Genomic DNA, 25,734 nt, shown 5'->3' on the forward strand with positions numbered 1-25,734 from the left:
CATCCCTCAGGCAGGGATGTGAACCCCACTTATTGCTCAGAAAGCAGAGGCGCAGCAGATCAGCCGAAGAGGCAGGACTGAGGCCCTGTGTGCCAGACTCCAGAGCTAGAGCTCGGGGGCATTGCCTCCGGCGCATTCCTGGGGTCAGAGAGGGTAACAAGGTGGGAGCAGATGCAGCTTTTCCAGCACCAGGCCCTCCTCTAAATTAGCTCATTCAGTCCTCGCTACGACCCTGCCAGGCACGGCTTTGTTACCGCACCCATTTTGCAGATGAAGAAACTGAGGCTCAGGGGAATAAAGGAATGTCTTGCCACTCAAGACAATAGCAAAAGGGCACATTAATTAGGAGTCTATCTAACCTTTTTTTAAAAGATTTTATTTATTTATTGGAGAGAGACGCAGCGAGGGAGGGAACACCAGCAGGGGGAGTGGGAGACGGAGAAGCAGGCTTCCCGCTGAGCAGGGAGCCCAACTTGGGGTTCGATCCACCCAGACATTTATCTAACGCTTAAACCCTCCTAGGGAGTGGCTGACAGCCCCACTGGGGAGACTGCTCCGTGCATGTGTGACAATTAGCAAGAAAGGAAGGGTAGGAGGATGATGGGTGGACCGGGCCCACATCAGTGGAAACGAGGCAGGTGAGAGGGAGAGGGTGCCCACGGCACTCCCTCCATGGCTTGGCTCCAGGGTGCCCCTGGGACCCAAGCCTGGCCAACGAGCGCATCACTGCACCCCACCCCGCCCTCGGTGATTGGCTGGGGTAGGAATGACCCAGGCCCTGTCATTTCTGGGGAATGCGCCTCACCTGGGGACTTCGTAGAAGCTACAGGACAGGGCCTCCGCACTGGAGGGTGAAGCCTCAGCAGCCGGGTCAGCACATGGAGGGGCTGAGTCTTTTCTTGAGTCTGACACCTGCTCCTTACTACGGGCAAGTGGGCCCACATACGCACAGAAGCGAGGCAAAAATGCCGAGGTCATAAGGTCACAAGCTCTAGGCCAGAGGCCCAATCACCACCCGAGCCCCACCTGTGCAGGGGCCGTGCTGACCCCGGGAGAACACAAAGGAGAAACAGGAGGAATGAGGCTTCACGGAGCCTCTCTCTGCAGGAGGTCAACTCCGGAGAAAAATACTCCTCCCCACCATTGGATCACCAGCTGCGCGCCGCCCCGACCTCAACACCAGGAAGCCGCTCCTGACGAGTACAGCTCGACCACCCACAGGGGCAGGAGATGGCCCCATTTCCCAGATGAGAACATGGAGACTCAGCTAGCCATCGTGTAGCTTTACTTCTCCCTCCGGGAGGAATCGCCCACGTTCTAACAACAGAAGGAGTAACGCCACCGGCCAACGCATTCGGGGAGCTTACTCTGTGACACGGCTTATTTCATTTATCCTGTTCTGGGGGGAGGGAGGCAAAGTAGTGGCTCCCCGGTGGTGGCCACGTCCTAATCCTGTGACTTGGTTATGTTACCCCAAGGGCAGCGAAGGGAGCAGGTGGAATTCAGGTTGTGAACCAGCTGCCCTGAAGCTAGGGGGAATCTATCTGATTATCGGGGTAAAGCCTATTGTCATCACAGGATCCTGAGAAGTAAAAGAGGGAGGCAGGAGGCTCGGGGTCAGCTCTGAAGAGGCTACCTTGCCGGCCTGACAATGGAACGGGGCCTCCAGACTGGAAAACACAAGAAAACAGACTTTCCCTTAGAGCCTCCGAAAGGACCACAGGCTTCAGAACACCCAGATGCTGGCCCAGTGAGACCCGTTTCAGACTTCTGACCTCCAAAACTGTATGAGAACAAATCTGTGTTGTGTTTAAGCCACCAAGCTTGCACTGATTGCGACAGCTGGTGCAGGAAACAAGCATCTCATTTTACAGAAGAGGAAACTGAGGCTCAGAGAGGCGGAGCCCGCTTACCTGTGATGGGTCGGGGCTGGAGGTGGGACTCCAACGGCGCTCTGCTTCCCCCGCCGGCCCCTTATCCAACTCCGGGGTCCACCTGGCACCCATCCACTTGCTGATCTGAAGGGGAGCCGAAACCGAGGGTTTGACCCCAGGTCTGCAGATCTCCCGGCCCTTTGCACGGCATCGCCCTGCCTCGCGGAGTGTTTGCTCCTGAAGGGCAGCTGGTGGAGGTTCGGGGAAGAGGACAGAAGGAATGGACAGAAGGTGCAGGAGTGGAGATGGTGAAGCAGGTGTTGCCTCCCTCTGGACAATCCTGGTTGTGTCACACTCTGTTCCTCCGCTGTGTGAATGTGGAAACTCCCACCCCCGGGGTCTCAGCACCCTCAGTCCAGGGGTAGCAGGGCGAAGACCAAAGCAGCGGAAGGCAGGAGGCGCAGGAGACGCTGGGTGGGCGGGGAAAGCAGGATGCACAGGAAACAAAAATTTAAAGGCGCCGTGGGTGAGGCTGCAGGACCCCGCAGCCCTGGGGCAGGGACGCAAGCAAAAAGGTTCAATGACTCCTGAGTTAAAATTACTTCCAGGCTTGACCTATAACGATGGCTACTATAAAAACAGACAAAAAAGCCAGTACGTGTTGGGGAGGATATGGAGAACCCAGAATCCTCGTGCCCTGTTGGTGGGAATGGAGGACGGTGCAGCCCCTATGGAACACCGAACAACGTCTTCTCCAAAAGTGGAGCAGAGCATTGCCGTTTGGTCCACAATTCCACGCCTGGGCATCTACCCCTGATGGAAGTGAAAGGAGGGACTCAGAGATGTCTTTGCACGCCCATGCTCACAGCAGCATTATTCCAGAAAGTGACCATCGATGGATGGATGGGTAAACGGAACGTGGTGCTGTGGTCTGAATGTCCGTGTTCGGCCATGGCCCCCACTCATTAGCTGAAAACCTAATGCCGAGGTGATGGCGGCAGGAGGTGGGGCCTCTGGGAGATACTTAGGTCAGGAGGATGGAACCTTCATGAATGCAATTAATTCTCAAATAAGAGGCCCCAGAGAACTCCCTGCCCCTTCCGCCATGTGAGGACACAGCGAGAAGTCTGCGACCCACAAGAGGCCCCTCGTCTGGCCATGGCGTCACCCTGATCTTGGATTTCCAGGCTTCAGAACTGTAAGCAATGAGACTGTGTTATTTACAACCCCCCGAGTCTGCAGTATTTTGTTAGAGCTGCCCGAAGGGACTGAGATGGGAGTACATATGTCCAACGGAATGTTATCCAGCCTGAAAAACGGACGGACGTTCGGACACCTGCTGCAACAGGGGTGAGCCTTGTGGAGATGCTGATAAGAAGCCAGCCACCAAAAGACAAATACTGCATGATTCCACTTACAGGAGGTCCCTAGAGTCAGCAAGTTCATGGAGACAGAAAGGAGCCGGCGGTTGCCCGGGGTGCCGGGGGAGGGGCAGTGGGCGTGTGTAATGGGCAGGGCGTTCCAGCTTGAGATGAGAATGCTGTGGGGACGCATGGTGGTGCTGGTTGCTCGACAGTATGGACGTGCGTGACGTCACTGAGCTGTACACTCCAAGATGGTTAAAATGGTGAGTTTTATGTCATGTATACCTTACCCCAATGAAAAGATGAAAAATGGAAAATCCTAGACGCTTGGCCTCTGTTTCCTGCACACGAAGTTGCTCAGAGCTACCTACACATGGGTCAGAATATCACAAGTTACATATCATCATTGAGGGTGGCCTTACCCCTCACCTTCCAGAAGGGGACCGCCTCTCTGCTGATAAGACGGGTCTCCAAAATCCCTCCTCGGCTCAGTAGCCAGAGGGCTTTAGGGATCCCTAGGTATACATTTCATTGTCAAATCCACATTTCATCTGTATATGAAGGAGAAGCACAGGAGCTGTGGGACCCCAGGGAACGGGCTCCCAGCCCACTGCGGAGGTGGTCAGGGAGAACTGCCTGGAGGAAGCACATTTGAGCTGGGTTTTGAGGGATGAGTAGGAGTCGGCTAGGTAAAGGCCAAAGGGGAAGGAGTGTTTCTCACAGGAGAAACAGTCCCTCTCCTCTGAAGGTGCACTGGCAAGTTTGGTCTGGCGGGGAGGATGACAGTCCGTAGGAAGGACGTGAGGGCTGGGTATGGCTCGTGCCAGCCCATATAGGATCAAGGGAGAACCTTTCCCTGGGAGCACGTGGAACAGTGAAGGGGCATTCTGGGGGTCAACTACTGGCAGAGAGCTTTGCCGTGGCTCGGGGCATCAGCTGCCTGGCAATGCCCAGAAGACAATGGGCTTGTCCACACTAGCCGAGTGCCCAGGAGCCTTTCCTGTGGCTGGTGGTCATCTGTGACCCTCACTGTGGTCTTGTGGGTGGCCCTCGTTCCCTTCTCTATTAAATTCCTATCCCAGTGACCCTGAAAGGCAGACCTATCTCTAAAAGAAACAGGACATCAAAATACAACAGACCCTGGGCATTTGTGGATTTCATACTCTTTCGACCGTAGTTGTGACCAGGAAGGTCTCCTATGTTAACCACTTGCAATTTCTACCTTTGGGGACTCCGGATATCAGCTCCCGAGAGCAGGAGTGGGCGGTCTTGCTCATGGCCGTGCCCCCTCACACAGTGCTTGGCACTTAGTACGTGCTTAATAAATTGATGAAAATGATTGGCACAGACAGGCCCATGCACTGGGAGGCTGGAGCCCCCCTCCCCAGCCACGTAGTTGGCCACCTCCTTTCAACACACCTCTGTTGTTCTCAATGGGCTCTCGCCTGCAGAGCTCAGGACGTGATTGATTGATTGATTGATTTTTTAAGGTTTTATTTGAGAGAGAGAGTGATTGAGAGAAAGAGAGCACAAGCTGAGGGGGCAGCGGGGAGGGGCAGAGGGAGAAGCAGACTCCCCACTGAGCAGGGAGCCCAATGCAGGGCTCGATCCCAGGACCCTGGGACCAAACACAAGAAAATGTGTTTGATAACAGGGAGTACCAGATCATTGCGGGTCCGCAGCAGAGAATTCCACTCCTTGGTGTTTGGAGATTTTTTATAATGAGGTGGCAGGGGGAGAATGATAAGGCCAACTGACTTGGATCTGGAGCATTAGGTGGGGAAGGCAAACCAAGAGGCAGAAGTCGGGGTGCCAAGTTTAGCAGCACCCCGCATTCGTGATGCGGCCAGGCTGTAGGCACAAGGACACGGGGCTCATTCAGGTGGTTTGGGGGGGGAGGGCTCCTGAATCTGCCGACCCAGGAAGGCAGAGACTTCCGTGAATGGAGAGGGAAGCTGGCCTCCAGCGGAGGCCTGGGGGGGGGGGGGGGCTGTTCTCGAAGAGGAGCTGAGTGAGGACGTTGGTTGGATTAGCCTGGGGAGAGGAGTGGCGGGGGTCTAGATGGTGCCCTCACGTTTCAGGATATAACCTTTGCAGAGGTTCAGGATTTCTGGGAAAGCAAGAAGCCTAGCACCACTGGGGCCTGGCCCCAACTCTTACCAGCTGGGTGACCTTGGGCAAGTCTGTTCATCTCTGAGCTGGAGTTTTCTTGTCTATAGAAGTGGGGAGAGAGGGTAGCATGGACTTCAGGGGCTCCTGAGGATCGCGTGGGATGAGGTCAGGGCACCACACGCAGCCAGTGGCCACCACCCTGAGCATGCGGTCTGGACCCAAGCTGCCCACCGAGGCCTCTGTCCACACTCGGTGATATGACCCCTCCCCTCTTCCCTGGAGGTGGCTGCATGAAGTCGGCCTGATCAGGGAAAGGACTTCCAGCTGATCGCCAACGTGCTAAACTCAGCTGGCAGACAGCGACGTGCGCCCATTTTTGAAATCAAGCTGAAAAGACCAAGTCTACCTGTGGCCTTCGGGATACAAACTCCTATCAGAGCTTTGTCTTCCCCGGATGAGACTTGCTCGAGATCTCAGCCAATGTAGGAGGCTGGGCAGCTGCAGCGGAATCACCCCGGGAGGCGGCTGCCTTTTCTGGTCCTGAGAATAAGTCAAGGCCAAAGCACTTCCTTTAAAAAATACTTTATTCCACACATCTCCTGGCAGGTTCTCCCACCCACCATTCCTGGGTAGCAGCTAGTCATCGGCTTCTCCTCCCCTGCAAAACCAAGGGAGCCTCCTGCACCCGGAAACATTCAGATCCCAAGGCGGCACGGAAGTCTGCTCCCTCCCCCAGCTGGATGGGACCACAGCTCATCCATCTTTCTCCTGCCCCACTGCTGCCATGACACTTTCCTTGGCCAGAGCTGTCGCTGGCTGATGGCCCAACTGGATTTTTTTCGACTCCGATTCCTCCAGCATCCTGGCTTGTTGGGGCTTCCCCGGGCATCCTTGCTGGCCTCTGAAAGGGCCCGGCATGACACTTGGTGTCCTCAGACAAACTGCCCATCGCAGCAGTTTGGGGGCTGGGCCAACCGCCCCCATCACTGGCACCCGGGGGCTGAGGGACGGGGCCAGGAGGACAGCAGGTCTGACGCAGGCAGCCTTCAGAGCCGAGTGCTGGAGGGCATGTCACAGAGGGCTCCCTGAGCAAATTGGGGTGGCCCTCGTGGTCCAGTCCGTGAACAGCAACAGCTCTGCCCCTTGGGCCGGATCCCTCCACAGACATCGAGTCACCAGGTGAGGGGGTGACAGCAGAGGGGCTCTCCAGGGAGGGTAGTGGTGATCACAGCAGCGACACTCACGAGCCGGCTAGGCTGTGAGCCTGGTGACGGTTTCCCTTCTGCCTCTGTGCTCCCCACCTGGCCACGAGGGTGCATGCAGGGGGAGGGAAGGGGCTGGCAGAGGGCTAAAGAGCCACAGGGAAGCCAGACAATTCTGCCCATTTACTGCCCCTCTATCGAAAACAAAATCTCTAAGCATGGCCGACCAATGAGATGTTCCTGGCGACTCTCTAGGGGCCATCTGGGGAACAATATACCATTTTATTCTCTTAATCATTCAAAGCCTATCCCAGGTGGCTCAACAGCATCCAAATAAGCATCATTAGAAAAATAGGGTGTTTTTTTGTCTCTCTACTTCTTTCGTTGGCCTGGGTATTCGGCTGAAATATAGAAGAGGCTTCCATCGAGAGCTGGTCTCAGAGTAAAAAAATAAAAGATTCCGTGATCTGATACAAAACGAGTCTAAAAGAGCACCCGGAGCCTGCACGCTGGCACCAGAAAGCAAAAGAAAGCCAGGGTGCTTGGGTTTAGGCTGACTCGGTGGGGCAGCAAAACGTGTTGTCTCACGAGACACGAGAACAAACTTGCCAGCACCGGAGAGGACGTTACTTCTGTTTGGAAGGGGACACTCCTGAGACTTTTATTGAGACAGGAGTGAGTGGGAGGCCACCAGCCCTGCAGAAATGCCCAGGATTTTTTTTTTTTATTATTTTAAAGCAAACCCCCAAGGTCCTGATGAGGCCTGCAGTAGGCGGGTCCGCATGGTTTCTCTTGCCCGTGGCCCTGCAAGTGGCCCGATGGGCTAGGGTCAGGTGGAGGCTGCGCTGTCCATGGTGGACAGGAGGTGAATGACTTGGGCCCGCTCGGCCGGGCTGATGTGCTGGCTCATGTACACGATGCAGTCCACGGCCACTTCAGGGTTGTCCTGAACCAGGCTGCGGGGGGAGGGGGGAGAGGAGGGCTGTGTCATGTGCCGGGGTGTGTGACAGCCCAGAGCTCCCAGATCTCTTTGCGCTGTGGTCACCATGGGGGTGATGGTCCTGCGTGGCAGGAGGGAATACTGCCTGGGGATCAGAACACCTCGGAGGATGTCACTAGCTGTGTGACTGGACAGCCAGCACCTCCCCGGAACCTCAGCGCTGTCCCCCACATGGGCTCCCACGGGATCACCTACCCTGCTCACAGGGGACCCCACTGGAACGGGGTGAGCAAATCCCTGGGGAAGGCTGATACCAAGCGGGAGCCAGCAGCCTACTGCCTAGAGGTTAAGAATGTGGGTTCTCACAAATGCACTCTAGCTGGGGCGCCTGGGTGGCTCAGCTGGTTAAGCGTCTGCCTTCAGCTCGGGTCATGATCCCAGGGTCCTGGAATTGAGTCCTGCACAGGACTCCTTGCTCAGCAAGGGGTCTGCTTCTCTCTCTGCCCCTCCCCCTGCTTGTGCGCTCTCTCTCTCTCTCAAATAAATAAAATCTTGAAAAAAAAGAAATACAAAAAAAAAAAAAAAAAAGCTTTGACCTTGGATGAGTCACCCTATATACTCCAGAAAGGAATACAGTCCTGAGCCCAAGGCCCCCGGGACCACGCAGCCACTCTGGAGTCAGGCGGCTGGAGTAAAATCCTGGCTCCCGCACTTGCCAAGAATTCCAAGGGATGGGCAGGTGGGCGGGGGGCCACTCACCCTCTGATGGCCTTGAGGACGGAGTCTCGCTTCAAGCACCTGATGTTCTCGCGGACAGTGGAGCGCAGGCTGTCCTCCCCCTGCCAGTGCTGTTCCAGCCACTGCACCACCATCTGGTTGTTGTCCCACAGGTAGGCCTGGGGGAGGGGGAGAGGCTGCCTCAGAGAGGGACCCCCCCCCCCGCCCAGCAGGCTGGCCGTGGCCCCCCCAGGCCCCCACCCCAGGCGCACCTTGACGGCGCCCTCCGTCTCCACGAACCAGCGGCGCAGCATGGACTGGATGTGCACGTGGCTCAGCTCGCCGCTGGCCCGCAGGATCTCCTGCTTGACCTGGTCCTCCAGCAGGAGGCGGCGCAGGCGCCAGTACAGGAAGGAGCGCGCGGTCTTCCACTCCAGGATGTCCTGCGGACAAGCCCCAGGCCTGAGCCCTCCGCAGGGGCCGGAGGCCACGCACGGCACCGCCTGGGGCTGGGCCCTGCCTGAGGCGCAGGCTCTCCGATCATTCCCATTTTACAGACCAGGCGGCTGAGGCTTTGGGGAGGTGGCAGAGGCGAGGGTCCACCAGAACCCGACACTGGCTTACCAGCGGCATGGAGGGCTCAGGCGGGCTGGGGAGGGGAGCAGCATGCGCAGGGTGGTAGGCTGACTGTAGGATATTTTCTTGGGGGCGTACGATGGGGCGGGGCTTGGGACGGTCAGGGCTGTGTGAGGGCAGGGCAGGACCAAACGGTCCCCAATCTGGCCCAGCAGTTACAGACACACACACAGAAGTCAGACTGGTGGCTCCCAAACCTTGCTGCCTCTGGAATCTCCTCGGGACGTGAAAGCACACAGATGCCAGGCTCCCACCACCCTCCCCCATACTCTGATTTAATTTGGTCTGGAGAGCCACCTGGGCCCCGTGATTTTTTTTAATAGCTCCCCAGGTGATTCTAACACGTGGTGTTCCCGCCCATATCACCTCCTGTTTGGAAACCCGTGACCTTAGGACGGACCCTTCACGCCCCGCCCCACAGCTGCAGGCTCTTACGGAGATGGCGCCCTTCTCCAGCAGGCAGGTGGGGTTGTCGTGGAGGTCGGCGAACTGCACCGCCACCTGGTGGTAGATGGGCAGCAGCAGGTCCTCCCGGGCCTTCAGCTGGCCCTCCAGGTCCTTGCGGTCCTTGTCGGAGAGCCCCGACATTCCTGTGGGCGAGGGCACAAACCAGGCTTTGTGGCACAGGCCTGTGCTTAAATTCCGATTGTACCCCCAAATCGAGCTGCTCCTGCCGTCTCAGACACGCACTCACAATGGCGAGACAGCACTGAGCACGCAACTGCGAAGATGCCCCCTTCCACCAGGAAGAACCACTGTGCTTTGCATATTGCAAAAGATAAGAAGGGAAGATTATAAACAATTTCACATCTTAGATGAAATAGATAAATTCTTTGAAATATACAAATTACGGAAGCTCTGCCAAGAGAAAACAGATAACCTGAATAGTCCTGTATATAATAAAGAGGAATCTGTAGCTAGAAACCTCCTACCAAAGATTTAAAGAAATAATGCCATGCAAACTCAGAAAATAGGAGAGAACACTTCACAACTCATTCTAAGAGACTGGCATTACCCTGATACCAAACCAAAGAAATTACACACACACACACACACACACACACACACACACACACACAGAGTGATAAATCTTGTGAAGAGCAGTTATAAAGATACTGCCATCCAGTATGGACCTTTTTTTTTTTTTAAGAGAGAGAGCGAGTGAGTAGGGGTGGGGGAGTTAAGGGGGAGGAAGGGTTGAGGCAGAGGAGAGAGAGAATCTCAAGCAGGCTCCACAGTCAGAGTGGAGCCCGGTGTGGGGCTCGATCTCACAACCCTGAGATCATGACCTGAACCGAAATTAAGAGTCGGACACTAACTGACTGAACCACCCAGGCACCCCCCTCCCATATGGACTTTTAAAGAGAATTACATCTAAGGTTACAAGTGAAACAAACCTATCACTCAAACAAAACTGGTAAAATATTTTGTCTGGTGGAAAATTCTAAAAGGACATCTTGCTACAAAATTGCTGATCTTCTTCACTGGCCCCAAATACTTCCATTTTTATATTTTGTGTGTTTTGAGAAATAAATATACTAAGGCATTAAACATATTTTCTAACGTTAAAGGGGCTGATTGTGCTACATGAGAACACTGAAAACATCTCACCATTTTTGTAGCTGTGTTTTGGTACGTTTCACTTGGTTTTCACCATTCTGGAAACCTCCAGTAGCAGAGCACGCTGGGTCTCTCTTGCCCTCTGAAAGATGATGCACTTCCAACCCTCTTACCTAGCTGTTCCACGAGCTTCTTGTAAGCTGGGTCAATCCTTCTCATGGTCTTTATCAGATCTTTCTTTCGGTACTTAATCTCCACCGTGCCCTCCGGCTCCAGAATATTCGCCCTGAAAAAAAGAAGAGGCGGGGTGGAGGTGTAGGAGATGTTCCCCAACAAGCAATAGCCAGGAGACGTCAGGGTGGAGGCAGGAGAGCCAGGAAAGCTGGGCGTGACCTCTTAGCTCTTTCACAGACTCACTCTATGACTTGGGCAAGTCAGAGGGGACCCTCCGGTCATCTGCTACTATACCCATAAAATGAGGAGCTAAGCCCACATTTTAAAATAAAGTTTTCTGAGCTCTGGAAGGCCCTTTGAGCTCTGAAAGCATATGATTTTCTCCAGAACAGCCTAACCCTCCAGCTCTTCAGCCACAGTCCTTTATGACTCTCCTAATGTCTGTTCTCCTCGGGCAACAGTACTGTTTCTAATCTCCTTAAAGCTCACAGAGTCAAAATGAAGAGCTCAGCCTGGTCCAGTAGGAGCTGGCCTCCCATTTCCAGCCTCTCACTCACCCCTCAGACTGCCCCCCATCCTCTTTTGATAGCTCGGAAGCCCTGAGGAATACTCTATGGAGCTCTGAGCTTCTTGGTGGCCAGAGTGAAAAGTTCACAATGACCCCATTGGAAGCTGCTTATGTCCTGAGTCCTCCTGCAGGCCTGACCTCAACAGCCCCCCCATGAGGGTCTGGGTGCACTGAAGGCAGGACTTGGCGCATTTGCACATCACAATGTCTACCATAATGCCTAGCACATAGTAGGTACTCAATAAATCTTCACTGAATGAATGAATGAATGAATGAATGAATAACACGGCCAGAGGAAGCCTCTATCTTGGGCAGAACTACTCCTGAGGTCTTTACATCCTATATACCATGTAGCAGAGAGTCTTCAGTTTAAAGTCACTCAAACACCATGTGGCAAGTATTACTGTCATTATTCTTTCTGTAAACGTTCCTGGGATGAATTCTTCCTTTAAAAAAGCACCAAGGTTTTCCCTCCCCTGAAGAACTGGTATCCTCTCATGCAAGTATCCATTTCACCACTATTTTCCAACCACCTCCTAGCTGTCAGTCCCTGGGTTATAAAACTGAATAGAGCACAGCCCCTACAGGAACTCGTAGCTTTGGGATAGAATCAGACTCCAGTGAGAAGTAGATGACTGGTTGGGTTTCCCTTTTTATCCTGGCTGCCAGGAAGCTCAAGTGCCTTCTATCTTTCCTGATTTTTTTTTAAAGATTTTATTTATTTATTTGACAGAGAGAGACGCAGCCAGCGAGAGAGGGAACACAAGCAGGGGGAGTGGGAGAGGAAGAAGCAGGCTCCCAGCGGAGGAGCCCAACGTGGGGCTCGATCCCAGGACCCTGGGATCACACCCTGAGCCAAAGGCAGACGCCTAACGACTGAGCCACCCAGGGGCCCCATATCTTTCCTGATTTTTTGATTGCAAACTTCCTTGGGGAACAGGTGAATAATAGTTATGAAAGAACAGAAAACAGTCCGTCTGCCGCCTCTGACTCCAGCCACTAACTCTACTGAGAAAATCTTTTTTTTTAAGATTTTATTTATTTATTTGAAAGAGACAGCATAAGTGGACAAAGGGGCAGAGGGAGAAACAGACTGCCCGCTGAGCAGAGAGCCCGATGTGGGACTCAATCTCAGGACCCCGAATCACGACCTGAGCTGAAGGCAGATGCTTAACCACCCAGGTGCCCCTCTACTGAGAAAATCCGCTTGTGCACTGGAGGCTACTTTCAGATTGGTAAAACTGGAGGCTCTCCATCCTTCAGAAACTCAGAATGCCAGGTGCCTGCGTCACACTGGGGGTGAGAACGAGCGAACGATCAGCCAGGGTGAGGGGGACACACCCACCTGCTCTCCTTGTCCGCGTACATTTCTATGCACAGGGGGTTGATGGAGGAGTCCACGACCACCCAGGAGCCCCCCCGGAGCTCCGCGGAGGGTGGGATGTAGATCAGGACGGGCTGCTTGTACTGCCTGAGACTGTCCACGATGTAGGCTCCGAACTTTAGCATCTGGTCGTACATGTCTGCAGAGCAAAGCAGTCACCTGGTGAAGAGGCCTCAGGCCCCAGCACCTGTCCACACGCCAAGCCCTCATCGTCCTGGGGATCCTAAGAAAGTGTGTTCAGCCAGGATGCTTGGCGGCACCATGGAGAGAGTTCCAGGCTGGGAGTCAGGAGTGGGCCCAGGTACAGAAGGCACCCCGATTGTCCCTGTGACCTCGGACGTGTCACTCTCCCTGCCTGGGCCTCACTGTCCCCATCTCTAAAAGGAGGTGTAGGGCCATCCCAAGGATTCCTTCCAGCTTTGACTCTGGGATGCCCTCGCCGGCGGATGACCCCCCAGCCTGTCCTGCCGTTTCTAGCACACAGACGCCCTACCCAGCAATAACACAGGTCCTTGCCTCCCGCCCACACACAGTATGGCCCTTATTTTCGACCAAGACGGGGCCCTTCAAGTACCAGGCACCTTACATGGTTACAATGGAACAATAAAATCAGCCATCATCACACCGAGAGCTAACACCACGTACCAGTGATCAGCTCATCAAACGCTTACCTCGGACCTCTCGGGTTGGTCTTACTCTCAGCCCCTTCACAGGAGGGGAAGTTCCCAGGGCTGCCCTCCCGGCCCTGCCCCTCACAGTGTGACCTCTGGCAAGTCACACCAGGAACCCTCAGTTCCTCATCTGTAAAATGGGAGGATTTGACCTGAACTGCTCCCGTCCTCAGGGCCGTGGGGAGTCTAAGAGGACGATGGAGCCATAGAGAGTAGAACGTTAGCACCACCTGAGGGGGCTTCCCTGACCTGGGTGCTGACCCCACAGATTCAGAACACCGAGAGGAGAGGCAGCCTGCAGGCTTACCTTTCATGCCACCGGAGAACCCCCTCCAGTTGGCAAAGATCATCAGGGGCAACCTCTCTCGGTTGAAATCCTTGATGGCCTGGGCCGTCTTGTAGGCGGAGTCTGGGAGCCACACCTGGCCTGCCTGCTGGATTATCTGAGACACAGAGTGGCCCGGATCAGACTCCTTTGTGCAAGAGCGTTGGCAAGGGGACATGGGGACAGCCACCCAAGCCACGCCCTCGAGGGCAGGCCATCTGATCTGTGTTGGCACCCACCCCAGAGCCAGGGCTCAGAGGGAAGGCCCGAAGCTCATCTGCCAGGGGCCCTGCTTGCCTCCGCGGGCTGCAGGTTCCTTCTGCCCATTTTCAGGCTCGTAGGGGTGCCAAGCTAGTCCCGGCCACACCGAGTCCTAGGACCCACCCTCTGCCTTCTGAGCTCCTCCCCGTATGTGCCATGGCCCACGCTGACACAGTGACAGGGACGGAGATGGAAGGCAGGAAGGATTCCCGGGGACTTGTCACCTTCTGAAGAAAAAACCGTGTGGGACATTTATACATCCCACAGAAACCGTGCTGGAGAAATGCACCCCCAGGGCCAAGGACTCGCCCCAGGCTCTGGCGTGCGACCACCCAGGACCCACTCTTGTAGGCTAAGCCAGCTGAAACAGCAGTCCCAAATTCCCAGCCCCCTCACCTTGGCCTCTGAGTCCAGGTTGGCAGGGTCCGCAGGCACCACCACCTCCACAGTCCGTGTCTCCACGGCGATCACGCCAACAGGGATCCCCCCTAGCCTAAGAGGCCGGGCACAGGTAAGCCAGGCTGGGTCAGCCAGGTGCCACACACCACCCCCCACCGTGGATTCAGGGGTAGATGGGTCCACCCAGCCCCGGCTGACATTCTGCGGGCATGCTGGGTACATGGGCACTCATGGTGGGGAGGGGGGCATGCAGAAGACAGCACGGTTTTTACTCTGGTGGGTCATTTTCTTGGAAGGCAAAGGAATCGCTCCAAGCAATAAGCCTCCTCACAAGCTGGTGGGCTGGAAAGGTGCCATGGGTGCCCCTCTTGGGTGGTGACGGGGACGGTCAGGCCAGTGCAGGGACAGGAGCAGCGCTGTCCACTAGAACTTTCTGTGATACTGGCACATTCTCTGTCTCGCGCCACTCAGAATAGCAGCTGAGATGAGCTACTTCCTGTAGATTCTGAGCACTTGAAACGTGGCAAGGGCAACAGAGGAACGGGATCTCTTCCAACTCATTTAGGTTTGAATGGTCCCACGGGGCCAGCAGCTACCGCAGGGGGTGGGGCGGGTCTAGGCACCGAGGCACATTTGGGAAGGGTTGAGGGATGTTGAGGCCGAAGGAGCTTCTGCTCAGGGGGATCCTATGACCTCAGTAACTGTCACTGCTTGCTACCTTGCTACGGGTGGCCCTGTGCCGGGTGTGTCCCTGTGACTCTTATTCTTGCTCTCATTGACCCTACAAGGCAGCTGGAGGGAAAGCCTTTAAATAAAGGCAGGGCTCCCGTGTGGAAGGGGGAGCGATCTCATTTCAGGTTTAAAAAGAAATGATTTTAGGGCGCCTGGGTGGCACGGTGGTTAAGCATCTGCCTTCGGCTCAGGGCGTGATCCCGGCGTTCTGGAATCGAGCCCCACATCAGGCTCCTCTGCTATGAGCCTGCTTCTTCCTCTCCCACTCCCCCTGCTTGTGTTCCCTCTCTCGCTGGCTGTCTCTATCTCTGTTGAATAAATAAATAAAAAATCTTTTTTAAAAAAATTCCCATTTAAAAAAAATGATTTTAAAAATAAAACACTTACGGAGAAGTGACCAGCTGTTAATGCTAGGCTTAGTATTTAGTATTTTAATACTTATTTATGGCCCAGGAGAGAAATAATAGCACCAACGAAGAGAGTACTAGCAGCTGCTACCACTTACAGAGCATTTATGAATTTTTTAAAAGTAGTTTGCACTCCCGGTGTGGAGCCCAACACGGGGCTTGAACTGGTGACCCTGAGATCAAGACCTGAGCTGAGATCAAGAGCTGGAGGCTTCGCTGACTGAGTCACCCAGGCCGTTGTATTTATGATATTGTAAGTGTTTAACATACGTCATCACAACAGGGCTCTGGGGGTAGGATTGTCAAACCCATCTTGCAGATGAGGACATGAAGGCCCAGAGAGGGTGAGTGACAGCGCCGGGCTGGACCTCAGACCCGACTCCAGAGCCGACTCCCGCAGCAGTGACGTGGTGCCAGGAATCTGAACGGTAAATTCCAAGGACACTGCTTTGGGATCCACGTCGGAAGGATCTTGCAGGGAGCGGGGCGTGTCTGAAAACATGAGGACCACACTGCTGAGGAGTGAGCAGCTCAGCTCTGGGAGCGTTCAAGCATTTAAGCCATCCACCAGTTGTGTAGACAAGGGGGTTTCTGACCGTGGCCCTCCTGACATGTGGAGCGTCTACGCAGCTTTGTGGTGGGAGCACCCGGAGCTGTCTTCTGTGATTCCCGCAGGGGCCCATGGCCCCGTGGCTAGGGAGCCCTGCCCCAGGGGCAGACGCTAGGGGCCAGGGTGCTGGCTCCCAGCAACAAGTTGGCTGAGATGCCTACAAAGGCCACAGAAAAATCCAGACTTTATGAAGAAGTTCATTGTCCAGAACACGATCCCCCAGATTGGTTTTTCTTTCAGAAAATCCCGAGGCCAAAAGGAAAGTGCTCTTGGGGGGTCACCTGAGAGGAAAGGACCCCTGGCCTAGTGCCTGGGAGTCCCGATGCCTGGGGAGGCCAGGTGAGGGCAGCCTGCCCCGTCCTCAAGGTTACCTTGCTCGTCCTGTCACCACGGTCTGGGCCCAGGGCGCCATGATTTCCTTGAAACTGCCATGGTCAAAGAATCCACTCTGCCAGGATCCCTTCAGAGCTGTGGACAGGGGGACAGAAGCCCAGGCCAAGGGGTTGGGTTGATGACAGTCCACAGGGTCTGTCTGGTGGGACAGATAACCTGGCCTCGACAGCCCAAACACCTGTTTCTCCAGAAAACCATACAGATCCCAACCCCATTGAAACACAAAACAACAACCCCCCCACCAAAAAAAAAACCAGGGCTGCAGAACATAGGCTAAGTCAGGAGTTCAGTCCACTTGGAACACCTAACTACATCCGCTCCCGCCGATGCCAAACACATGGAGACCCTAATCCCAGGATCAGCCCAAGAAGCAAAGAGAGTTGACGGGACAGCTTCAAAAGGCGGGCTGTGGGGAGGGGACCACCTGCCCCGAAAACGTCACCCTCAACGTGCCGGCTGCGGCCTCACAACATTTAACTGGGGCGGCATCGTCAACTTCCAAAAGAGAGAGGAAAAAGAGAGACGGAGAGACAAGAGAGACGGAGAAGAGACAGGGACAGAGAGAGAGAGATGGAGAAAGACAGAAGAGAAGGAGGGGGATGTGACGATGTCAGCGGCAGCCACTCCCGCAGAGGAAGCAGTGACGTGTCCATCACGGGGATGGGACAAGGAGAAAGGAGCCAAGGGACAGGCGGGTCACAAGCTGCTGGGGAGGGAAGCTGGGGTGCCCGAACCGCAAGCAGCCCCACTCCAGCGTCTGCCTGGGGGCTGGCCTGACTAGATGGAGAAAATGGTCAGACACAAGTTGGATATTTTATAATCAGGTTAAGCCACCCCCGCTCAGTGCTCACAGGCCAGAAAGCCCAAGAGACACACAAGAGGGGCAAGCAAGCCGAGGGGCCTCCTGTGTGCTCCTCTCGGCGTGGGGGGCAGGAGGGGAATCTCCTGCGCCATGCAGCTGGACGGCCAGGCCGATCTCTCAAGGTGGCAGCATCTGAAATTCTAGAACGGGGATCATGGGAATGGGGGTAGCTCAGCTTTCCTGTTCTGCTCTGGCCGCTCAGAATGTAACCATACACCTCCCGGAGACAAACCGGCCCCTTTCAGAGAGAGGGACGGACAGACAGAACGTGTGTGTGCACATCTCGCCGAGTGTGTAGAAGAGGCTGGGTCGTCCGTCCTGGGTGGAGCCCTGGAGGGCTAGCTTAGTAAGTGGAGCCAAATAGTGAGACAGAGACAAAAAGGGAGAGAGAGGAGTAGTCTTCTCTTGGAGACTGTGATGTCTGCATTTCCCACCTCTGTAACCATGGGGCGGTTTGGGGAGGGAAGCGAGGCCATGCCCTGTGTCGCACTTCCCCTCCATCTACCAGCCCCAGAAACCAGAGGCTGTTTCCACCCCTTCTTGGTTAACAGCTCAGGAGAAGCATAGAGGAAAAAACCCCAATCCGTCCGCTCCGTCCATATGTGATCTCAGGCGTACCCGTCTGGGATACGTGGCCAAGGATCCGTGCTTCTATCTGAGTGTTCCTTTGTCCCAGGTGCAGAAAGGAAACCTAAGAGCCAGGTCTCAGGCAAAGCACTTTAGAACTTACTCGGGTGAGGCCTTCCTGCCAGCAGCCACCGGGGGTCATAGGGAGCCCGGGTCGGGAAGAATCCAATTTCTCTGTCAATGGGGTCCGTGGGTGTGATGATGGGGACTGGGCTGTGATTATCCTAGAAAAGGAAACCAGCTCAGTCTCCCGTGCTTGTCAGTGATGCCTGAGATCTGCTTCTCCCCTGCGATCACGATTATGGTTCCGCAGCAGAGCCCAGCCTGAACCGGCCCGTCATCACCAGCACGAGTAGCATTTGGTGAGGACCTACCGAGGCGCGGGGCTCTCAACATTGTGGCACTGACTCAGCATGGTAACACCCTGGGGTAGGTGCTCTTGTGATTCCCATTTCACAGATGAGGAAACTGAGGCTCAGAAAGATTAAGAGACTGGCCCAAGGTCTCGCTGCCAGGGAGGAGGAAGCCAGGAATCAAATCCAGCCTGGCTGCAAAGCTCCAGGATTCTCTACCATTCAGTGTTACCTCTGAGGAGAGGCGATCACCCCTTCCCAAAGGACCAGTAGATAGCATCCTTACAATGTAAAAACAAAGCAAAGAACAGCTAGTACGGGGCTGGGTGTCGGAGAGGGAAGGAGGGAGGAGTAAAGAAAAATTACCCTCAGCCATAGCAGCAGAGCTCTCTGCTCCCCAGACTCCCGGGTTACCCAGCAAATGAACCCGATCACATCTTCCCGACTCAAAGCTGCGGAGGGGGTACTGCACCTTTGGCATATAGGACAGCCACTCCAGGATGGTACAAACGCCCTCGAAGTCATCTGGCACAGTGATGTGGGAGATGCCATTGTAATGCATGATCTGCACGCCGCCCAGCTGGTTGTTGGATGTGTAGACCTCTCTGCCCAGCACCTGCTTTGACATGGCGCGCTTAGCAAGGGCCCGCCCGGCTGGGGCCCCTTCCCCCCATCCATTTGGAAATCATCTCCCTCCGTGCTCCTCAACCTGCCCATTACGGTGACCTGGGGGCTCTCAAAAACCCTGCTGCCCAGGCTGTACCCCGATCTATTAGGGCGGGATCCCTGGGGCCGGGACGCAGCGGCAGTATTTTCCCCTTCAACTTCTAGGTAATTCCAACGTGCAGCCCAATTTGAGAACCAGCGATCCCACCGATGACTCTGGTCTTCTCCAAAAGCGAAACCCTACCCCGTGTTTCTGATTCGGCAGGTTGGCACCGAGGCCTGAGAATCGGCATTCCTAACAAGCTCCCGGGTGCTGCTGCTGCTGGGGACTGGACTTGGAGAACTTCAGTGGGATTCCATCAGACCCTGTGTTATGGAGGCCTTGTAGCCACGTGGAGTATGTTTTAATACAGTGAAAACAGTCGAATACCAAACTCCACATTCACCAGGAGTCAGGCAAAAAGAGGACGAGAAGGAAATACACCAAAATTTCAGTAGGAGCAAAATTACTTTTGCTGGGGGGGGGGCGCGTCTCTTTCCAATTTTCTGCAGTATGTAATGCCACGTTAATATTTTTTTTTAAAGATTTTATTTATTTATTTGACAGAGATAGAAACAGCCAGCGAGAGAGGGAACACAAGCAGGGGGAGTGGGAGAGGAAGAAGCAGGCTCATAGTGGAGGAGCCTGATGTGGGGCTCGATCCCATAACGCCGGGATCACGCCCTGAGCCGAAGGCAAACGCTTAACCGCTATGCCACCCAGGCGCCCCTACGTTAATAATTTTTAAACATTTAAATGTCAGTACACAAGAGAGTTCTACCACAAGGGCCTTTTTTTTTTTTTTGGCTCAGGGCGCCTGGGTGGCTCACTTGGTTAAGTGTCTGCCTTCGGCTCAGGTCACGATCCCAGGGTCCTGGGATTGAGCCCCGCCTCGGGCTCCCCGCTCAGCGGGAAGACTGCTTCTCTCTCCCTCTGCCCCTCCCCCTGCTAGTGCTTGCTTGCCCTCTCTCAAATAAAATCTTAAAAAAAAATAAATTTTTTGGCTAAGAGACCCAGGTAAGTGCAAATTGGAAAAAGAGCCATCCGTCAATAGGAAGGACACTGGTTTCATACCAAGAAAACTCCCCCATCAGGGGACAGTGGGAATGTTAAAGTGAGTCTCGCCCCCCCCCCCCCCCCCCCCCCGCCCAGGCTCCTTCCCGATGGGTCACCTTGTTGAGAGCGCTGACTCCCGTCAGGATGATGTGAGAGTTCTCCACCTGGATCACTCGCTGACCCAGCCTCACCAAGTAGGCCCCGATCCCCACGGCTCGGCAAGTCACCTGTGGAGACGGGGGCCCCTCTGAATTCCCGAGGCAGGCGTGCACCGCTCCCCACAGCGGGGGGGACAGGCCAGGAACCCACCAGGGCACACATGGAAGCTACGGCCTGGCCAGCGGCGACCTGACTGGTAACCAACCAGCACGGGCACAAGCCAGGTCTTCAGGCTCACCTGACCCTGGCTTCCAGAAAGAATGTGGTTAACAAAGAGGAATGTGGTGAGGACAGACAGCAGATACGGAATGTGCTGGTTCTTGCTCCGCCCAAGGCCCAGCTCTTCTGTATAGCTCCGTGGAGCCACGGCAGCCTCTCACACAGCCAAAGGATGCCCAGGCGCCAGGGAATAGCTGGGGAAGTCGGACTGAGATCTGTACCAAGGCGAGGGCACTGTGCCAACGTCAATGCCTTGGCCTTGATGATGTCCTGTGGTTATGTAGGATGTTGTCATTGTGGAAGCTGAATGAGGGGGTAGGGGACCTCTCTATACTGTCTTGTAACTTCTGGTGGGTTGTAAACTATTTCAAAATTATACATATATATATATGTATCATTACATATCACATGTAATTAAGATACATGTATGATACATATAATTATAATATATGTTATATATTATAATTATGTTATATAATTATGTTATATAATATGTATTATGTATGATACATATAATCATAATATATTGTATACATACAATTATATGTTATATACTAATATATAACATAATAATATATAACTAATATATTAGTATATAACATATAATTGTATATTATATATATTATATAGGATACACATAATATATATTATGATACATATAATTATATATAAGTCATAATAGTCATAAACTATTTCAATATTATGTATACGTATCACATATAGAATTACATATAATACAGATAAAACATCTATTTTGGAATATATGAAAATATACATATCTTTATAGATACTAAAATAAAAATATGATTTTTGGAATATATAAAAATATATAATATATAAGTTATTTATATATATATCTCTCTAAAGGTATTTTTTTTAAAAGATTTATTTATTTATTTATTTGACAGAGATAGAGACAGCCAGCAAGAGAGGGAACACAAGCAGGGGGAGTGGGAGAGGAAGAAGCAGGCTCCCAGCGGAGGAGCCTGATGTGGGGCTCGACCCCACAACGCCGGGATCACGCCCTGAGCCGAAGGCAGACGCTTCACCGCTGTGCCACCCAGGCGCCCCACATTTTTTATTTTGAAATACATATAAATGAAATCTAGAAAACAAGCCTAAGGAAGACACCCATGGCCAGCATTTTCCCCCTCGGAAACTGAAGAGCTAACACTGAATGTAAAGATAAGGTCCCGAATGGCAGTCTGCCATGAAAGGGTAGTAGCACCACTAGAAACAGCAAATATTTCTGAAAAGGCCAAGGGAGGGAGGGGGAGATCGTAATTTTGTACCAATTAAAATCAGATTAAAATTCTCCTAAATACGTAGTACCGTTTTTTAAAAAAATAAATTCTCGGTAGTTAACATACAGTGCCATATTGGTTTCAGGAGCATTCAGTGATTCAGCACTTACACACAACCCCCAGGGCTCATCATAACATGTGCCCTCTTTAATCCCCATCCCCCAGCGAGCCCATCCTGCACCCACCTCCCTCCATCAACACTCAGTTTGTTCTCTCATCATTAAGAGTCTCTCATGGTTTGTTTCCCTCTCTCCTTTTTTTCATTCCCCCTTCCCATATGTTCATCTGTTTTCTTTCTTAAATTCCACATAGGAGTGACATATGGTATGTTCTTTATGGTATTTGTCTTTCTCTGACTTATTTCACTTAGCATAATACACTCTAGCTCCATCCACGAATTTGCAAATGGCAAGATTTCATTCTTTTTGATGGCTGAATAATATTCCATTACATAAATACACCACATCTTTCTCTAGTCATCAGTCAATGGACATTTAGGCTCTTTCTATTGCTTGAATATTCTTGATAATGCTGCTATGAACAATGGGGTGCATGTGCCCCTTCAAATCTGTATTTTTGTCTCCTTTGGGTAAATACCCAGTAGTGTGATTGCTGGGTCATAGGGTGGCTCTATTTTTAACTTGTTGAGGAACCTCCATTTTTCCAGAATGGCTGCACCAGCTTGCATTCCCACCAACAGTGCAAGAGGGCTCCCCTTTCTCCACATCCTCGTCAACACCTGTTGTTTCTTGTGTTGTTAATTTTAGCGCTTCTGACAGGTGTGAGGTGGCGTCTCATCAGGGTTTTGATTTGCATTTCCCTGATGCTGAGCAGTGTTGAGCATCTTTTCATGTGTCTGTCGGCCACCTGGATGCCTTCTTTGGAAAAGCATCTATTCATGTCTTCTGCCCATTTTTTAACTGGATTATTTGTTTTTTGGGTGTTGAAGTTGATTAAGTTCTTTATAGATTTTGAATACCCTTTACCAAATATGTCGTTTGCAAATATCTTCTCCCATTCTGTAGGCTGCGTTTTAGTTTTGTTGATTGTTTCCTTTGCTGTGCAGAAGCTTTTTATCTTGATGAAGTGCCAAAAGTTCATTTTTGCTTTTGTTTCCCTTGCCTTTAGAGATGTGTCTTGCAAGAAGTTGCTGTGGCTGAGGTCAAAGAGGTTGCTGCCTGTGTTCTCCTCTAGGATTTTGATGCTTTCCTGTCTCACGTGTAGGTCTTTCAACCATTTTGAATTTATTTTTGTGTCGGTGTAAGAAAGTGGTCCAGTTTCATTCTGTTGCATGTGGCTGTCCAATTTTCCCAACGCCATTTGTTCAAGGGACTATCTTTTTTCCATCGGACATTCTTTCCTGCTTTGTCAAAGATTAGTTGACCGTAGAGTTGAGGGTCCATTTCTGGGTTCTTTATTCTGTTCCACTGATCTGTGTGTCTGTTTTTGTGCCAGTACCACACTGTCTTGATGACGACAGCTTTGTAATAGAGCTTGAAATGTGGAATCATGATGTCTCTAGTTTTGTTTTTCCTTTTCAGGATTGCTTTGGCTATTCAGGGTCTGTTGTGGTTCCACACATATTTTAGGACTGTTTTTTCTAGTTCTGCGAAAACTGCTGGCAGTATTTTTTTTTTTAAAGATTTTATTTATTTATTTGACAGAGATAGAGACAGCCAGCGAGAGAGGGAACACAAGCAGGGGGAGTGGGAGAGGAAGAAGCAGGCTCATAGCGGAGGAGCCTGATGTGGGGCTCGATCCCAGAACGCCGGGATCACGCCCTGAGCCGAAGGCAGACGCCCAACCGCTGTGCCACCCAGGCGCCCCTGCTGGCAGTATTTTGATAGGGATTGCATTAAATGTGTAGATTGCTTTGAGCAGTATAGACATTTTAACAATGTCCGTTGTTCCAATCCATGAGCACGGAATGCTTTTCCATTTCTGTCTTCCTCAATTACTTTCGTAAGTGTTGTACAGTTTTCAGAGTACAGACCTTTTACCTCTTTAGTTAGGTTTACTCCTAGGTATCTTACTGTGTCTGGTGCAATTGCACATGGGATCCCTTCCTTGATTTCTTGTTCTGCTGCTTTGATACTTAGTGTCAATATTCAGTACCTTTTAGATAAGAGGATATTGGACCATGATTCAAACACATCAGCTATACAAAGATACATTTGCAGGCAACTGTCAAAACTGACTGTGAACCAGGCTTCGAGGGTATTAAAGAACTGCCGTCGGTGCTGATGGGTGTCATAATCACATTGTGATTCTGCAAAAAAGCAGTGTGGGGGGGGTCTTTATCTGGTAAAGATCCACACTGGGGCATCCACAGACGGTAAGACAGGACAGGGGGCTTGCTTTAAAATATCCCCAAACAGAGTGCCTAGGTGGCATCCAACTCTTGGTTTTGGCTCAGGTCGTGATCTCACAGCTGTGCAATCGAGCCCCGTGTCAGTGCTCGGCACAGAGTCTCCTTGAGGTTCTCTCTCCTCCTCCCTTCACCCCTACCCTCCTCTCTCTCTCTCTCTCTCTCTCATTCTGTAAAATAAATAAATAAATCTTTAAAATAAAATCCCAGGGACGCCTGGGTGGCTCAGTCAGTTAAGTGTCTACCAGGTCATGTTGGGTCAGGTCATGATCTCGGGATGGAGCCCCACGTCGGGCTTCCTGCTCGGCAGGGAGCCTGCTTCTCCCTCTCCCTCTGCCTCTCTCCCTGTTTGTACTCTTTTGCACTCTTTCTCTGCCAAAAAAATAAATAAAACCTTTATATATCCCCAAGCGGGCAAGCCAAGAGACAGAGGATGCGGGAATGGCTGTGTGCTGATAATCACTTGCTGTGATGAGCACTCGGGGCCCTTTACTTCTGTGCCCACCTTTATTAAAGATTCCATGAGAGAAACTCAAAAAGGAAAAGGAAATAAAATAGGAGACTCACCAAGCTGATGGTGACAATCTCGTCGTAAGCCAGGGAGGACTCCCCCGCGATCATGCCGGAGCCCCTGAGATTCTCTATGCCCACACCACTGTCCTTCCCGATGATATCCGTGATGACATACCTTCAGGAACCAAACATGGGTTCAGGACCGAGCTCTAGCCCAGAAAAATTCAAGGCTGACGCATTTCCCCAGGACCCAGGGCAGGAGGGAGGAGCAAGGTGAGGGATAGGTGGTAAAGCAGTCAGAGGTGAAATGAAAGCAGGGGTCTAAGACCCTTAGAACTGGCCCTGATGTTTCTAGAAGGGCAAGTGCAGCATCCATAATTATCACCCTTCCCACCAAAGATGTCTGCCTATTTGGAGGCTGTCCTACTGAAATGTCACCCCTACCCTACATGCTTCCATAAACAATCTAGAATAGAGTTCAGTCTACAGAGAGATGGGGAAAGCCGCTTAGTTCACAATCACTCAGTCAATATTCTACGGCCATAGAAGTGTGAGACACTGTACAGCCTAACCCCTGTTAGAGATTCACAAGACATGGGGTGCCTTGGTGGCTCAGTCATTAAGCATCTGCCTTCGGCCCAGGGCGTGATCCCAGGGTCCTGGGATGGAGCCCTGCATCAGGCTCCCTGCTCCACTGGGAGCCTGCTTCTTCCTCTCCCACTCCCCCTGCTTGTGTTCCCTCTCTCGCTGGCTGTCTCTCTCTCTGTCAAATAAATAAACAAAAAAATCTTAAAAAAAAAATTCGTAAGACACTGGAGCAGTTAAAGGTTCTGACAAGGTCTGCAGTAAAGACGCTTGTTAGATCCCATTTAAACCCAGGGTTTCTCAACTTACTTGACTATGGAAATGGTTCTTCACCATCCCCCACAATGTATCACCAACTAATGTTCCAGAAAACCTAGCCTGGGAAATTCTGATTTTGGCAACTTCATAAAAACAACCACCACAACAACTCACAACATTCCCTAGGAAAGAGAACTGGTAGCCTTGGACCTCCTCACAGAGCAGACCCCTGCCCCGCCTACACCTTCCCGGCTTGCCAAATCACTGCTGTGTCGGCTTGGCTAATCTGGCCATAAATGTGAGCTTACAGCTCCAGGGGTGTCACGGGAATCCAATCTAATCCTTCCGGTGTGAGGTACTATTTTTGTGAAAGCCACGACTCACTTTGGGACGGG

General features: G+C 52.5%; 2 protein-coding genes across 5 annotated transcripts in view; both read right to left on the reverse strand.

Moving 5' to 3' along the window:
• Window positions 1-5,846, reverse strand: part of MYO1H (myosin IH) — a 133,371-nt gene extending 127,525 nt beyond the window's left edge. The window contains exons 1-2 of the mRNA XM_045791486.2: window positions 5,757-5,846; window positions 1,914-3,605 (exon numbers count right to left, since the gene is read on the reverse strand). Coding sequence (XP_045647442.2) covers window positions 1,914-2,006 — 93 coding nt within the window. The 5' untranslated portion in view covers window positions 2,007-3,605; window positions 5,757-5,846. The remainder of the gene's footprint in view (window positions 1-1,913; window positions 3,606-5,756) is intronic.
• Window positions 5,847-5,916: 70 nt separating this feature from the next.
• The window catches only part of ACACB (acetyl-CoA carboxylase beta), a 122,625-nt gene continuing 102,807 nt past the window's right edge, over window positions 5,917-25,734 (reverse strand). For all 4 annotated transcript variants that reach the window (XM_045791488.2, XM_045791489.2, XM_087857265.1 and 1 more), the window contains 13 exons: window positions 24,551-24,671; window positions 20,050-20,160; window positions 18,644-18,787; window positions 17,922-18,042; window positions 16,308-16,404; window positions 14,185-14,281; window positions 13,510-13,645; window positions 12,493-12,670; window positions 10,579-10,691; window positions 9,281-9,435; window positions 8,482-8,652; window positions 8,252-8,388; window positions 5,917-7,508 (listed from right to left, as the gene is read on the reverse strand). In XM_045791488.2, coding sequence (XP_045647444.2) covers window positions 7,382-7,508; window positions 8,252-8,388; window positions 8,482-8,652; window positions 9,281-9,435; window positions 10,579-10,691; window positions 12,493-12,670; window positions 13,510-13,645; window positions 14,185-14,281; window positions 16,308-16,404; window positions 17,922-18,042; window positions 18,644-18,787; window positions 20,050-20,160; window positions 24,551-24,671 — 1,708 coding nt within the window. In that variant the 3' untranslated portion in view covers window positions 5,917-7,381. The remainder of the gene's footprint in view (window positions 7,509-8,251; window positions 8,389-8,481; window positions 8,653-9,280; window positions 9,436-10,578; window positions 10,692-12,492; window positions 12,671-13,509; window positions 13,646-14,184; window positions 14,282-16,307; window positions 16,405-17,921; window positions 18,043-18,643; window positions 18,788-20,049; window positions 20,161-24,550; window positions 24,672-25,734) is intronic.

This window comes from Ursus americanus, chromosome 30, assembly GCF_024610735.1.
Source record: "Ursus americanus isolate L20-20 chromosome 30, mUrsAme1.1.p, whole genome shotgun sequence".
Taxonomy (NCBI): domain Eukaryota; kingdom Metazoa; phylum Chordata; class Mammalia; order Carnivora; family Ursidae; genus Ursus; species Ursus americanus.